General features: G+C 37.2%; 1 protein-coding gene across 5 annotated transcripts in view; it reads right to left on the bottom strand.

Annotated features, from left to right (window-relative positions):
• The window catches only part of VPS54 (VPS54 subunit of GARP complex), a 131,947-nt gene that overhangs the window by 82,176 nt on the left and 33,808 nt on the right, over positions 1-15,963 (bottom strand). For all 5 annotated transcript variants that reach the window (XM_015112491.3, NM_001261018.2, XM_077958281.1 and 2 more), the window contains 3 exons: positions 9,892-9,970; positions 6,698-6,732; positions 2,941-3,072 (listed from right to left, as the gene is read on the bottom strand). In XM_015112491.3, the coding sequence (XP_014967977.1) occupies positions 2,941-3,072; positions 6,698-6,732; positions 9,892-9,970 (246 nt within the window). The remainder of the gene's footprint in view (positions 1-2,940; positions 3,073-6,697; positions 6,733-9,891; positions 9,971-15,963) is intronic.

Genomic DNA, 15,963 nt, shown 5'->3' with positions numbered 1-15,963 from the left:
CTCCTATGGATTAGGCACAGGTATTTTATACACATCTAATTTTTCTAATTTTAACAATCTTGAAATATAGATATTATTATTATCACTTTACAGATGAGGAAACACAGAGTCATGTAGTTACTAAGTAGCAAAATTAAAATGTTGGTATATCTCTGACTGAAAAACTGAAGCTGTTTCTATTATACCATTCTGCCTCAAAGTGCTGAATAATCCAAGATAGGCTGATGGTTCAGTCACAAATTATAGATAAGGTACTATAATTCATTTGGATTTTTTCAGGTTGCTTATTTTACATTTAAAAAGTGATTCTTTTATCAATTTGTAAAACTCAGTTTATTTCCAATGTATTTTCCTCTTAAAAGTTCGACAAACGCCTTAAACAATTAGCTCATATATATTTTATTAGTAGTACTATGAAGATTAATTCTTATATATTTAAAATGCTTTCTAAATTTCAAATATAGACTTCTAAAACTTGTTTTGCTTTTTCTTCCTTTCTAACTGTATATGCCTTTTTTGGCTATACTATCTTTCCATTTTTCACCCATTTTTTTAGTTTGAGATTTTTTTAACCCACAGTTCAGACTTCAGGCATTATCTCTGAATATCTCGGGATAATTCATAGTTTCAAAGGGTTAATGAACTTTCAACATTTAAGTCTCATAAGATTAGAAGAGACTATTTGGTCATCAAATCTGTTCCCTTAAGGAAACACAGAGTATCATTCATATTTTCAATAATGCTCCTTCAATAATCTTACAATATCTAAATAGGTTACAAACAAATTTTTCCACAGTTTAAATCTTGAGTTTATGCCCTTTTGCTCTTTCATCTTCAATATGGTTGTTCATTATTCACTAAAAAAGCAAAATCGGCACAAATGTACTAGGGTAAATTGCAAGGTAACATGGACGCAATTCCCAGAATAGTAAATGGAGAATAGATAACTTTAGGACAGTGCTACCCAGAATGTGATTTATATGCTGCTGCCAATCTGTGGACTGTTTAACATGGCCATAATAAAATAAAGAATTTTGCTAGAAAGTAAATCAACCACATCATTAAGCACACTTTTTTAATGAGGTAAGCAGTGCAGTGATTTGCATTCCAGTGCAAACTCCTTATTTTACTGCAGACCAGTACTTTGCAGAGCACAATAGAATACAAATTTCGTTAATTCCAGTTATAGCATCCTTGCTCTTTAAAGCGAACACGATAAACCAGCTGTTGTCCTCATAAAAGGAGTTTAAAAGTGCTCTCTTGGAATCCTGTCTTCTATTCCTATTCTAAGAACAGAGCAGGATGAAAAGGAGTCAGAATGTAAATATAGCAAATCTGATTCTGCAATTTACAAATAAAAAAATTTCCATTACTTTAGTCACTTTAAACATTCAGCATAAGAAAAACATTTGAGTCTCAAAGATTTTTTGAATTTTCAATAATCCATTGATTTACTCTTTTCAAGGCATAACATTTTTATGGTTTATTTCCTATTAAAATGCTATAAAGGAAATAATTTTTAAATTATCTGTATTAAAAGTATCTGTATAGATTGATAAGACTACTGGCTTTTGCTGTTTTTCTCTTTTTAAGGTATTATTCTATCAGGGCATATACTTAGAATATGAAAGCCTGTGTCTTGAGCAAGCCTGTGTCTCTAAACCCATGGTTTTTGTCAGATTTATGAATTTGTTCTTATGCATGGAAAAACCTTTTTATAGGTGAAAATGTTGCCAAAGGAAAAAGCTCATTTTCATTTTCAATTGTGAGAAAAGGAATACTCATGATTCCTTCCCCACATTTCTTCTTCTCTCCTCCCCAAGCTAGTCTTTTCTCCAGTTTCTGACGAGGACTGAACCAAATTTATTGATGTCTTCCTGAGACAAGCTTTCAGATTGCCAAGGGATACCACTAAAGTAAAACAAAATCACTGCTTCTCATTTTAAGAACTACCATCAATTTTAGAAGAACTCTAAACTGAATGCTAAGAAAGAACAGAGATGAAATGTCTTTAGAAGATTCTTGATAAGTAAATTATATTTAAAGGTCTAAATATTAAATGACTTTCAAGGTGTTGACTTCTAGACTATACAGAACATTGTAAAATGTAAAGAACTGCTGACTAGTAACATGTAAAAGACTAGGCTTTGCAAAGCTACAAAAACAAGAAGAATATTGTATTTCTTTAACTAAGATATTTTTGTTTCAAAATAATCATCCCTATGTGAAAATGAAGAAAAACAGTGCCTCGGAAAACATTGGTTTTCTGTGCTTTAAATCAGTCTTATAAAATTAAACCATATGGGGCTGGGCACGGTGGCTCACACCTGCAATCTCAGCACTTTGGGAGGCCAAGGTGGGCAGATCATGAGGTCAGGAGTTCAAGACCAGCTTGGCCAACATGGTGAAGCCCCATCTCTACTAAAATACAAAAAATCAGCCAAGCATGGTGGTGCACACCTGTAGTCCCAGCTACTAGGGAGGCCGAGGAAGGAAAATCGCTTGAACCCAAGAGGTGGAGGTTGCGGTGAGTGGAGATTGCGCCACTGCACTCCACCTTGGCAATAGAGAGAGACTCCGTCTCAAAAAATAAATAAATAAAAATAAATAAAATTAGCCAATATGTAAATAAAATATCTGGGATAAATGCAAAGCAATTTATTGTGTTAGCTAATATATCCTTTCAATTAAAATTCCATCAACTGCTCTTTCAGGTAAGAAGTACTCAAATAGTAAGTTCTGCCTTATTCATCTGCACAACTTGTGTTCCACTGAGCCGAAATGCTGTTAATTAGTTAAGATTGGGAGGCTTATAGTTGTCAGTAACAACAAAAATGAATTTAAAAGTACAGCTTACTAAATAACTAAATCTGAACCCATGCAAACAGTACCGCTTAACTAGAATAATTTCCTGCATGGATAAAGTCAAAAAGAAATTACCTTTTCTTGAAGCAACTTTGAGGAAGCTGCATCACGATTTCCTTTTCCACCAGCAGTATTAAAATGAGACCATGGTAAAACTGAATTAAAAGTTAAGGAATCATCCAAGGCAAAATCTGGTTTCATAAAAATCTATTAAAAAAATGCATTTCCCTCAATTAGATAAGTATTTTCCTTATACCCATTATCTCTTCTAACATCATGACCATTAAACAAAATTAATGTGGATCTTGAGTATGAATAGCAAAAGCAAGTAATAACGGTTATTTACACAAATATCCATTAAGAAAAATGTGTAAATGTCTCACCAAGCTTAAAATACTCATAAAAGATAGAAAATGCTTTTTGCCTTTACCAATAGAGATGGTCATTCTATTACTACATGATCATACTCACTAATGCAGTCCTACAGGTACATACCAGAGGCAGATATAATACTTATCCTAAAATGTCCACATTATTTCCCACTGATAGTTTTTTAAAATGCCAAATATCAATTTCTCTAACCTATATTTCTATTTTCTCCTGCTCAAAATTGTTTTAAAATTTAGATTAAGCATACAATAAATATTAAAACCAAAACAAATTCAATTTTATGAATAGACTACTTTTCCCTTACATATCACGATCAGCTAAGCAACAAGACCTATCCATTATATTTTGTAAATATCCCTTGAATCTCTGCTTTCCTGAATCTCCACAGCATTCAGCAGTTCAGCTCTTCAATATCTCTGGATTACAGTAAATATCTATCTACTGATATCCTTCCCTAATCCATCCCCTGTACTACTGTTAGAGATACTCCTCTAAAATGTTGAGTATAACTGTATTAACTTCCCTGTTTAAAACTCTCAACAGATTCCCATGACCCACAGACCAAACTATTTAGAATGGCATCCAAAACCCTTCATTGTTTTTCTGGACCCACTTACCTCTTTGAATCTTGTCACTCCCACTATTTACCCACTACACTCTAGCAATATTCAGTTCTCTTCCATACTCTTATTATTTTTATAATGCATGTATTAATATATAAAGTATGGGCTGGGCGTGGTGGCTAACGCCTGTAATCCCAGCACTTTGGGAGGCCAAGGTGGGCGGATCATGAGGTCAGGAGATCGAGACCACGGTGAAACTCTGTCTCTACTAAAAATACAAAAAATTAGCCAGGCATGGTGGCAGGCGCCTGTAGTCCCAGCTACTCAGGAGGCTGAGGCAGGAGAATGGCGTGAACCTGGGAGGCAGAGCTTGCAGTGAGCTGAGATCACGCCACTGCACTCCAGCCTGGGTGACAGAGCAAGACTCCATCTCAAAAAAAAAAAAAAAATATATATATATATATGTATTTTATATATATATATATATATATATATATAAAGTATGTATATCTTTATATACATACATCTGGCCTAGAATGCCTTTTCTTATACATCTTCCTGAAAAACATGATGCAATCAAAAGGGCAAATGTGTCCTTCCTTATGCATGACATAATGACTCCCATCTCTGAACACAAATATATCATGCATAGTTAATTATTTACCTCATACTTTATAGAAATTATTTATTTAGTATGCATATCTCCCCCTGGAGACCATATGTTTTGCAGGGTTAGATTTATAGCTTATTTTTGTATCTCTAGTACGAAGCATAGGGCCTAAAACGTGGTTTAATCAATTTATGTATTTATTTATATACTGTATTTTATTTGCTGATTTATTTTAACTATATACAAAAATTAGAATGAATATGGTAGAAAAAAATCTAACTAGAGACATGAGTAAATTTTCTAATCCCCGCTTTGGTATTGTAACTAAAAGTATTGATTAATTCAATAAATATTTACTGACTGTTTCCGATGCTAGGCACTGAGGGAGAAACAAAGATAATTTAATAAAGAGACCCTCATCTCATGGAGCTTCAATTCAAGGGATGTGATATAATATGTATATAAAATCTTATAAGGAGACTGGGCCCGGTGGTTCACGCCTGTAATCCCAGCACTTTCGGAGGCCAGGTGGGCAGATCACTTGAAGTCAGAAGTTTGAGACCAGCCTAGCCTGGCCAACGTAGCAAAACTCCATCTCTTCTAAAAATACAAAAATTACCCAAGCCGGGCAGCAGGCGCCTATAATCCCAGCTACTGGGGAGGCTGAAGTAAGAGAATTGCTTGAACCTGGGAGGTGGAGGTTGCAGTGAGCCAAGATTGTGCCACTGCACTCCAACCTGGGCAACAGAGAGAGAGACTCTGCCTCAAAAAAAAAAAAAAAAAAAAAAAAATCTTTTAAGGAGAAGAGGGACAAATCCTTAAAGGAGCAGCAGAGGGATGAGGGAAGAATCCCAGATAAAATGTTATGGGAATTAGGCAAAGGGGCCAATTATCTTCTGTTGGAAAGAACAAGAAAGCACCCATGTAAAGGTGCCATTTTAAGCAAAAGATTATAGAGAATTAGATATGGGAAGATGACGGAAAAGTCTTCCAGGATCAAGAAACAGTGCAAATAAAGCACAGAGCCATCAAAAAAAAGTTTGGCTGAAGTAAAGAATGTGTAAAGATTACATGAAAGTGAACAATGAGCCTTAAATGACAAACTTTGAATATTATTTTGTAGGATCAAATAAATGATAAAAACGATATCCTTCTCCCATTTTTGTGTCTTTCATCTTCTCTTTCTTACTCTAAAGAACAACTGTCAGGAGGCCGAGACGGGCGGATCACGAGGTCAGGAGATCGAGACCATCCTGGCTAACACGGTGAAACCCCGTCTCTACTAAAAAATACAAAAAATTAGCCGGGCGAGGTGGCGGGCACCTGTAGTCCCAGCTACTTGGGAGGCTGAGGCAGGAGAATGGCATAAACCCGGGAGGCGGAGCTTGCAGTGAGCTGAGATCCGGCCACTGCACTCCAGCCTGGTGACAAAGCGAGACTCCGTCTCAAAAAAAAAAAAAAAAAAAAAAAAAAAAAGGAACAACTGTCACAGACCTATCTGAGAATCCGATGAAGGTAATCAACTCTTCCCAGAAAAAAAAATGGATCTATTATATATCTCGACAAAATTTGTTATACAGAGTATCTCTTAATAATTTGAAGAGGTTGAATGATCAGCAAAATTTTTTTAAGGGAAAGACTTAAAAATATTTGTAAATTTCAGTGATGAGAAAGAGACTGATGATGCAAAAGAGAAAAAACACCACAAATATACATCATTTTAACTTGTCAATTAAAAACATTTTTTCATTTAAAAAAAGGCCAGGCACGGTGGCTCACACCTGTAATCCCAGGCCAAGGTGGACGGATCACTTGAGGTCAGGAGTTGGGGACCAGCCTGGCCAACACAGTGAAACCCTGTCTCTACTAAAAATACAAAACAAAAAAAGTAACTGTGCATGTTGGCATGCACCTGTAATCCCATCTACTCAGGATGCTGAGGCAGGAGAATCACTGGAACTCAGGAGACAGAGGTTACAGTGAGCCGAGATCACAGAACTGCACTCCAGCCTGCGAGACTGAGCAAGACTCTGTCTCAAAATAAGTAAGAGAAAGAAAAGCAAAAAGAAAGACAAAGAAAGACAAAGAAGGAAAGAAAAAAAGTAAAGAACGAGAAATAAGAAAAGTGATGCAACACAGCCCAGAAGAGACAAAGTAGCCAAAGTGTCAAAAAAAAAAAAAAAAAAAAAAGCCAAATGAAATCTCCTTGTAAGGCAAAATTAAAGATCAAATATTAAAAGGCAATTTTCTCATGTTTAAGCTTTGTTACCTTAGGTACTTGCTCCAGATCTGTCCTGGATTTATCTATTTAAAAAAGAAGGGAAAATATTATTTTTAAAACTTGTTTTCATTTTAACTCCATAAAGTACATTTTGACAGATTCAGTATTGTACTGGGTCACATCCAAATAGCTACTTAAGTTTATTCCTTCAACAAATATCTATCAAGCACCTATTATATGCCTAGTAGTAGGCAAAGCACTGAACAAAACAATGTTTCAAGTAATTGTAATCTATTACATAGCAGCAATAAAACAGCTAAATACATCTCAAATCTTTTTAATCAGACATAACAAGGCTTTATGCTATCTCAGTTGTCCTCAACCCCCAGGCCACGAACGGGTAGTGATCCATGGCCTGTTAGGAACCAGATCACACAGCAGGAGGTGAGCAGTGGCCACAAGCAAAGCTTCATCTGTATTTACAGCCACTCCCCATAGCTCACATTACCACCTGAGCTCCACCTTCTGTCAGATCAGTGGTGGCACTAGGTTCTCATAGGAGCACAAACCCTAATGTGAACTGCACATGTCAGAGATCTAGGTTGTGCCCTCCTTATAAGAATCTAATGCCTGACTATCTATCACTGTCTCCCATCTCCCCCAGATGGGACCATTTAGTTCCAGGAAAATAAGCTCAGGGCTCCTACTGACTCTACGTTATGATGAGTTGTATAATTATTTCATTATATTTTACAATGTAATGGTAGAAATAAAGTGCACAATAAAGGTAATGTACTTGAATCATCCCAAAACTATCTCCCCACAAACCGCTTGGTCTGTGGAAAAATTGTTTACCACGAAACCAGTCCCTGGTGCCAAAAAGATTGAGGACTGCTGTGCTATCTTTTTAAATTTTGGTAAGATTGAATATGGCATGCTACGTAGATTTTTTTTAATGAATTAAATTCTAAAGTAGGAATACTGTTTTTATTGTTTAAAAGATCTATCATCCCTTCCAGAATTTCTTATGATCAAAGGTTGCTTTTTTATACTATATTAATTTTCTTCTCAGTCATCTTAAGGCTGAGATACACACTTATCTTCAAATGAACCTACTTTACTTTCATCCTGCCAATCCAAACTTAGATAAGGTACTACTCTCCTCTTCAAAACCAACCTTTCTGCACTTAGACTCCATTCCCTCCTGCCTCTGCCGTCAGGTTAATCAGTTTATTCTGTCTGTCTCGGTACCTTCAGCCTCTTCCCTTGTACTAGCTCTCTTATCTCTGTATATAAACATGCTCAGTTCTTTCCCATTAAAATGTGTATATATATACACACATACACACATATATATTTTATATATATATATAAAGAAAAAGATAAAACTCGGGGCCAGGACCAGGTTGAGGCAAGGGTGGGACCTCAGATGCAAAAGTACTCACTCTCAGAGATAGTCAAATGCCTCTCTTACCTGATCTAGTCCTGGCCATGAAAAAGTATTCTTCCACTCTGTTCCCTGCAGTCAATAATCTATCTCAAATCTTCTAGTGACATAATACCAGTAGTCTACATTTCTTTCTCTTATACTCACTCCTTAATACATAGTATTGAGGTTTCTGGACCTGCCATAAATGCTCTCCCTGAGATGTCCTAATTGCCAAAACAAAGGAGACTTCTCAGTGTACAAATCGATCTATCCCTGAAGTATTCTGACATTATAGACCAACTAACTGTTCTTACTTTCTGAAATCCTTGCTAGCTTTAACTTTTAAGGTGCAATTCTCTCTTGGTTGACTTTCCTATCTCTCTGACCACTTTCTGTCTCCTTCACAGGTATCTCACCTTCTGTCTGCCCATTAAATGCGACAGCTTAATTAGTGCTCCATCACCAGTCATTTTCTTCTCACTACTGACATCTTCCCTGGGCAATCTCACCCAATGTCCTTGGATTCAACCACCATGCTATTGTCCGGCATACCTGTCTATGATGATATCTACGATACCTACATCTTCAGCCTAAATCTTCAACCTGAGCTCCACATTGCCAAAAAGGCATGTCCTTCACTGCAAATCTGCAACTAAACTTGCCTCCATCTCCCTCAAAATTCCTCCTCCTATATTGCCTCTCTCACTGAATTGCACTGTCACCCACCCAGTTGTCCAAGCAAGAAACCTGGGAATTGTCCTTGAATCATCTTGCTCCATTACCAATAACTGGCCACCAAAACCTGTGTCTCAATCTCTGAGTTACTTCCCAAAGGCCTAATTTCTTCTCCATCTCCATTGTAACTGTTACTGGAATATCATTTCTCATTTGTATTACTGCAGTAGCCTCCACTGTCTCCTTGCCTCTAGTCTAATCATCATCCCATAATTCACTATCCACAACTATTTTCACATAAAAGTATAATCATAAATCCGATCATGCCTCATTAAAAATACTATGTAGCTTTATAGTGTCTTCAGAAAAAGTAAAATTCCTTATCACAGCATATAAGTTTCTTCATGATCTGACTCCTGTCTATGCTTCAGTCTCATTTCTTGCTCCCAGTAGAACCAACATATAAACTCTTACAGTTCCTTGAACATTCTGTTCTCTCTTTATTCTATGGCTTTGTATAAACTATTCCCTTTTCTTGGAATGTCTTCTCCCATGTAAATGTTTCAAACTAACGACTTTAAAACACACGTAATCACTGTCAACTCTAGGAATGCTTCTAAAGCTAAATTAGGCATGTTATATAACTTTATCACACTGAACTTACTCTTTAATATACAACAATACAATTATTGGTTTATTTCTTTAAACTTATTCAGGAGAACATCAGTTCTTTGAGGACCAAAGCTACTTTTTACTCATCTATAGGTTTACTTTAGGGTCTCACTATATTACTGTTCTCAAACTCACAGGCTCAAGCAATCCTCCCACCTCAGCCTCCCAAGTAGTTGGGAATATACACATGTGCCATCATGTCTAGCTTACTCATCTATTTTTAAGCAACAAGGAACATACCAAGCACGAAGATATTCAATCAATATTTGTTGAACTGAAGGATTATACTACTGTCAGATCTATTTTTCTCTTAGAAGTTCTCAGAAAATATTATAATCATAAGTTATAAAAATTTTACTAGAAATAAAAATTATAGATATAATAGGCAATAAAGTCTCAAAATAAAGATCTTGTTCACTAATATTTATGCTATGCTTTATTATCTATAAATAACACATATTCATACCATGAGTATGTAAAAGAGTCCTTTCAAAGGTATCTTTAGGAGGACAAATATTCTTGCATCTCTCATGAATCTTCTCTCTCTAATAAAAAGACAAATAACATGATCAATGTATGTGTAAACATGAGTATTCAAAGCAAGAAAATGTTTTGCAACAGAATATCAGAATATGCCACATTAGTCCTACGAGTTTGAATATGAATCAGTAGCCCCCTGAACTTAAATACAAGTAACAAGTATGCTTAATAAACCAAATACCTCTATGAGATCTACACACATCTATATACCTATATCCATTCCATCTTATATAATTATAGTAAATTCTCCATATTTAGAATAAAGTGGGAAAGCAAATGGAAAATATTTATATAACAAATCAATTAGGAGAATAATTTGAATCAAGAAAGAAAATTCAAAAACCTATATATTTAAGATAGAAAGATAGAAATTAGGCCAGGTGCTGTGGCTCACACCTGTAATCTCAGCACTTTCGGAGGCCAAGGTGGGCAGATCACCTGAGGTCAAGAGTTCAAGACTAGCCTGGCCAACATGGTGAAACCCTATCTCTACTAAAAATACAAAAATTAGCCAGGAGTAGTGGCGCACACCTGTAATCCCAGCTACTGCAGAGGCTGAGGCACAAGAATCACTTAAACCCAGGAGGCAGAGGCTGCAGGGAGCCGAGATCGTGTCAACCAATGCACTCCAGCCCGGGTGGCAAAGTGAGACTCCAAGGAGGGAGGGAGGGAGGGAAGGAGGGAAGGAGGGGAGGGAGGAAGGAAGAAAGGAAGGAAGGAAGGAAGGAAGGAAGGAAGGAAGGAAGGAAGGAAGGAAGGAAGGAAGGAGGGGAAGGAGGAAGGAAGGAAGGAAGGAGGGGAAGGAAGAAGGAAGGAAGGAAGGAGGGGAAGGAGGAAGGAAGGAATGGAGGGAGGGAGGGAGGGAGGCAGGGAGGGAAGAATTATTGACACGTTCTGAGTCAAAAAACAAAAAAAATCTCACTCTGATTTAGAATCAGATGAACACTAACAACATTATTATATTTTCAGAGATATCACTGAAAGGATACCTGAGAAAGTGAAGAAAAGCAGCAGGCCAGCAGTGTTCAGAGTTCTGGTAGCAATTCTATCAGTTACTACAGGACTGTTTTCCAAAGTGGCCATACCACTTTGCATGCCCACCAGCAATAAATAAGAGTTCCTGTTGTTCTATATCCTTGTCAACATTTGGTATTGTCAGTGTTTTAGATTTTTGCTATTCTGATAGATATGTAATGGCATCTCATTTTAATTAGGAATTCCTTAATGACATTTGATATTGAGCATCTTTTTATATGCTTATTTGCCATCTGCATTATCTTCTTTGGTGAGGTATTCAGATCTTTTGCTCTTATTTTTGAAGGTAAAACATACATAACATAAAATTTATCATGTAAAATTATTTGCTATGCTGACCATCTTTTCATGTGCTAATTGCACACTTCTATATCTTTTTTGGGAAAAGGTCTACTAAGTCCTTTACTCATTTTTTAATTTTGCTGTTTTGTTGTTGTTGAGTTTTAACTCCTTCGTTTATTTTTGCTACCAGTCCCTTTTTATTTTTTGAGACAGGGTCTAGTTCTGTTGCCCAGGCTGAAGTTCCTCACTGTAACTTCAAATTTCAGGGCTCAAGCGATCCTCCTGCCTCAGCCTCCAGAGCAGCTAGGACTACAGATGCACACCACCATGCCTAATTTTTCTAATTTTTTCTTGTAGAGATGGGTTCTTACTATGTTGCCCAGACTGGTCCTGAACTCCTGGTCTCAAGTGATTCTCCCACCTCCACTTCCTAAAGTGCTAGGATTACAAGGAATAAGCCACCACACCCGACCGTCAATCCTGTAACAGATACATGTTTTGTAAATATTTTTTCCCAGTCTTTGGCTTGTCTTTTCATTCTCTTAACAGTGTCTTTCACAGAGTAGAACTTTTTAATTTTAATGAAGTTCGACTTTTCAATTTTTTCTTTCATGGATTGTGCTTTTCTCATATGTAAAACGTCATTACCAAACCCAAGGTTACCTAGATTTTCTCCTATGTTATCATCTAGAAGTTTTATAGTTTTGCATTTTACATTAAGGTCTATCATCAACTTTGAGCTAATTTCCATGAATAGTGCAAGGTGGTGTGTCTATATTCTTTCTCTTTGGTATGTGGATGTCTAGTTGTTTCGATACCATTTGTTCAAACAACTATCCTTTCTCTATTGAATTACCTTTGCCCCTTTGTTAAAAATCAGGTGATTGTATTTGTGTGGGTCTATTTATGGGTTCTCTGTTCCACTGATCCATACGTCTATTCTTTCACCAATACGACATTGTCTTGATTACCGTAGCTTTATAGCAAAACTTCAAATTGGGAGGTATCAGTCCTTCAGTTTTGTTCCTCTTTTAATACTGTGTTAGCTATTCTGGGTCTTTTTCTATACAAGCTTTAGAGTCAGTTTTCAATATCCACGAAACCAACTGCTAGGATTTTAATCAGGATTATGTTGACTCTATTGATCAAGTTGGGAAAAAGAGACGCCTTGATAATATTGAGTCTTCCTATCCACATATATGAACTACCTCTCCATTTATTTATTTAATTTCTTTCATCAGAGTCTTGTAGTTTTCCTCAGATAGATCTTATATATATTTAGATTTATACATAAAGGCTTCATTTTCTTTGATGCTAATGTAAATTGCATTGGGTTTTTAATTTCAAATTCCAACTGTTCACTGCTGGTAGATAAGAAAGTAATTAATTTTATATATTAACCTGGTATCTTGCAACCTTACTATAGTCACTTATTAGTTCCAGGAGTTTCTTTTTAGATTCTTAGGGATTTTCCACACAATCATTTCATCTGGAAACAGTTTTACTTCTTCCTTATTTTTATATATTTTATTTCCTTTTCTTGCCTTATTACATTAGTTAGGACTTCCAAGACAATGTTAAAAGAAATAGTGAGATGGGACATCCTTACCTTGCTCCTGTTCGTAGTGGGAAGCATCTAGTTTCCCCCATTAGCTATAGAGTTTTTGTAGATTTTTTTCTCTCTTGAGACAAGAGTCTCACTCTGTCGCCCAGTCTGGAGTGCAGTGGTGTAATCTTGGTTCACTGCAACCTCCACCTCCTGGGTCCAAGTGATTCTCATGTCTCAGCCTCCCAAGTAGCTGAAATCGCCATTGCAAAATTATAACTGAGACAGTGAAAGAGATCTGACCTAACCAACTCCATCTTGCTTCTAACCTCCAACGTGTTCTTGTCCATTCTTGGGCACAGGGTGAACTAACTTTGGGAGGAATTTAGTTTATAGTTTAAAACAAAGATGATAACAGTCCTTTTCCAAAACAAAACCACCTTCTTGCCTGGGGGCTAGACTGCCTTTGTTGGACTAACAAATTAGCCACAAGATCAGAAATTACGGTTTAGGGGTCAAGTCATGCAGCTGGAGACTACAAGATTCTGACCCTCCCCCTAAACTGCTCCTAAGATCCACGCTTGAGATATTTTGCAGACCCTGTACTTGATGGTTCAGCTGGTACCACCCAGATCAATAAACTGGCTCATCTGACCTTGTGGGCCCCACCCAGGAACTGACTCAGCACATGGAGATGGCTTCTCCCTATGATATCATCACTGACCTGACCAATCAGCATAGCCAGCTCACTGGATTCCCCTCACCCACCAAGATGTCCTTAAAAATTCTGATCCTCGAATGCTCGGGGAGACTGATTTGAGTAATAATAAAACTCGAGTCTTCCACACAGCCAGCTCTGCATGGATTCCTCATTCTCTATTGCAATTCCCCTGTCTCAATAAATCAGCTGTCTAGGCAGCAGGCAAGGTGAACCCATTGGTGGTTACATAGCTGGGATTACAGGCGTGTGCCACCATGCCCAGCTAAATTTTGTGTTTTCAGTAGAGATGAGTTTCGCCATGTTGACCAGGCTGGTCTCAAGTCCTGGCCTCAAGCATCCTGCCAAAGTGCTGGGATTACAGGCGTGAGCCGACACGCCCAGTACATTCTTTATCAAGTTAAAGAAATTCCTTCCTGTTCCTAGTTTGCTGAGAGTTCTTTTTTTAAAAAAATAATGAATGGCCAACACGGGCAGACTGTTTGAGCTCAGGAGTTTGAGACCAGCCTGGACAATATGGCAAAACCCTGTCACTACAAAATATACAAAAATTAGCCAGGTGTGGTGTTGTGGTGGTGCTCACCTGTAGTCCCAGCTACTTGGGGGGTGCTGAGATGGGAGGATTGCTTGAGCAGGGAGGTTGAGGCTGCAGTGAGCTGTGAATGTGCCACTGCACTCCAGCCTGGGCAACACAGTGTGACCTTGTCTCAAAAAAAAAAAAAAAAGGTCTAAAGTTTTCTTTACTTATTATGTCTTTGTCTGATTTTAGTATTAGCTTCATGATGGCCTCACCAAATGCATTACAAAGTATGTCCTTAGCTTCTATTTCCTGAAATAGATTATAAATAATTGGTGTAATTTCTTACCGAAATGTTTGGTAGAATTCACCAGGGAACCCATCTGGGCCTGGTGATTTCTGTTTTGAGCAGTATGATTGATTCAATTTATTTAATAAATATAAGCCTATTCAAAATATTTATTTCTTGTTGTGTAAGCTTTGGTAAATTGTGTCTTTCAAAATAAATCAGTCCATTTCACCTAGGATATCAAATTTCTGGGCATAGAATTGTTCACAATATTCTCTTATTATCCTTTTAATGCCTGCGGGATCAGTAGAAACAGCCCCTCTTTCATTTTTGATACTAATAGCTTATATCTTCTCTTTTTTTTTTTTTTTTTTTTTGAGACAGTCTTGCGCTGTCACCCAGGCTGGAGTGCAATGGCGCTATCTCAGCTCACTGCAACTTCCGCCTCCCAGGTTCAAGTGATTCTCCTGCCTCAGCCCCCAAGTAGCTGGGATTACAGGCGCCCACCACCGTACCCAGCTAATTTTTGTATTTTTAATAGAGATGGGGTTTCACCATGTTAGCCAGGCTGGTCTTGAACTCCTGGCCTCAGGTGACCCATCCACCTCAGCCTCCCAAAGTGCTGGGATTACAGGCGTGAGCTACTGCACCCAGCCTTCTCTTTTTTCTTAATGTAGCTAAATGTTTATCAGTTTTATTGATCTCACAAAGAACCAGCTTTTGCTTTTGCTGATTTTCTCTATCGATTTGCTATTGTCAATTTCCCTGATTTCTGCTCTAATTTTTATTACTGCTTTTCTTCTGCTTACTTTGGATTAAATTTGCTCTTCTTTCGATAATTTCCTAAAGTAGAGCTTAGATTAATTTTAAATTTTCTTCTTAAGCATTCAATGAAGCCTTGAGTGCTTATTTAAGCAAGACTTCCCTGAAGCCTTACTTCCCTTGCATCCCACACATTTTTATAAGTTTGTATCAGCATTTCTTTAAGCTCACTGATTTCTTCCCCTGCCACTTCAAGCCTATTGATGAACTCATCAAAAGCATTCTTCATTTCTGTTATACTATCTTTGATTTGTAGCATTTCCTTTTGATTCTTAGTTTCCATCTCTCTGCTTACATCTGTTCTTGCATGTTGTCCATGTTTTCCACTACAGCCCTTAGTATATTAAACATAGTTACTCTGAGTTCCCAGTTTGATCATTCCAACATCACAACCGCATCTCAGTCTGATTCTGATACTTGATCTGTCTCTTTAAACAGTGTTTTCTGTCTGGTATGCATTGTAATGTTTTGCTGAAAGCCACATATGATATACCAAAGTTAAAAAGAACTGAGGTAAATAGGACTTTAGTATGAAGTTTTGTTTATCTGGCTAAGAATTAGGCTTTATTTACTCATTGTTATAGCTGCAGGTGTCAGAGGCTAAAATTTCCACTGGTGTCCTTGTTTTTCATCTCTCCTGCTATATTCAGGTTTCCCTGCAGACCTCTTAAATAAGGTCTGAGACATGTAGTCCTTTCAGTTGTATTCTCATTATTCAAGCACCCCACTGATGTGATGGTAATGTGTGAAGGGAGGGGAAGCATTCTATGATCTTATGATTAGGTTTCA

This window comes from Macaca mulatta, chromosome 13 (genome assembly GCF_049350105.2).
Source record: "Macaca mulatta isolate MMU2019108-1 chromosome 13, T2T-MMU8v2.0, whole genome shotgun sequence".
Taxonomy (NCBI): domain Eukaryota; kingdom Metazoa; phylum Chordata; class Mammalia; order Primates; family Cercopithecidae; genus Macaca; species Macaca mulatta.
The sequence above is the reverse complement of the archived record's forward strand: the minus strand, read 5'-3'. Positions and strand labels throughout refer to the sequence as shown.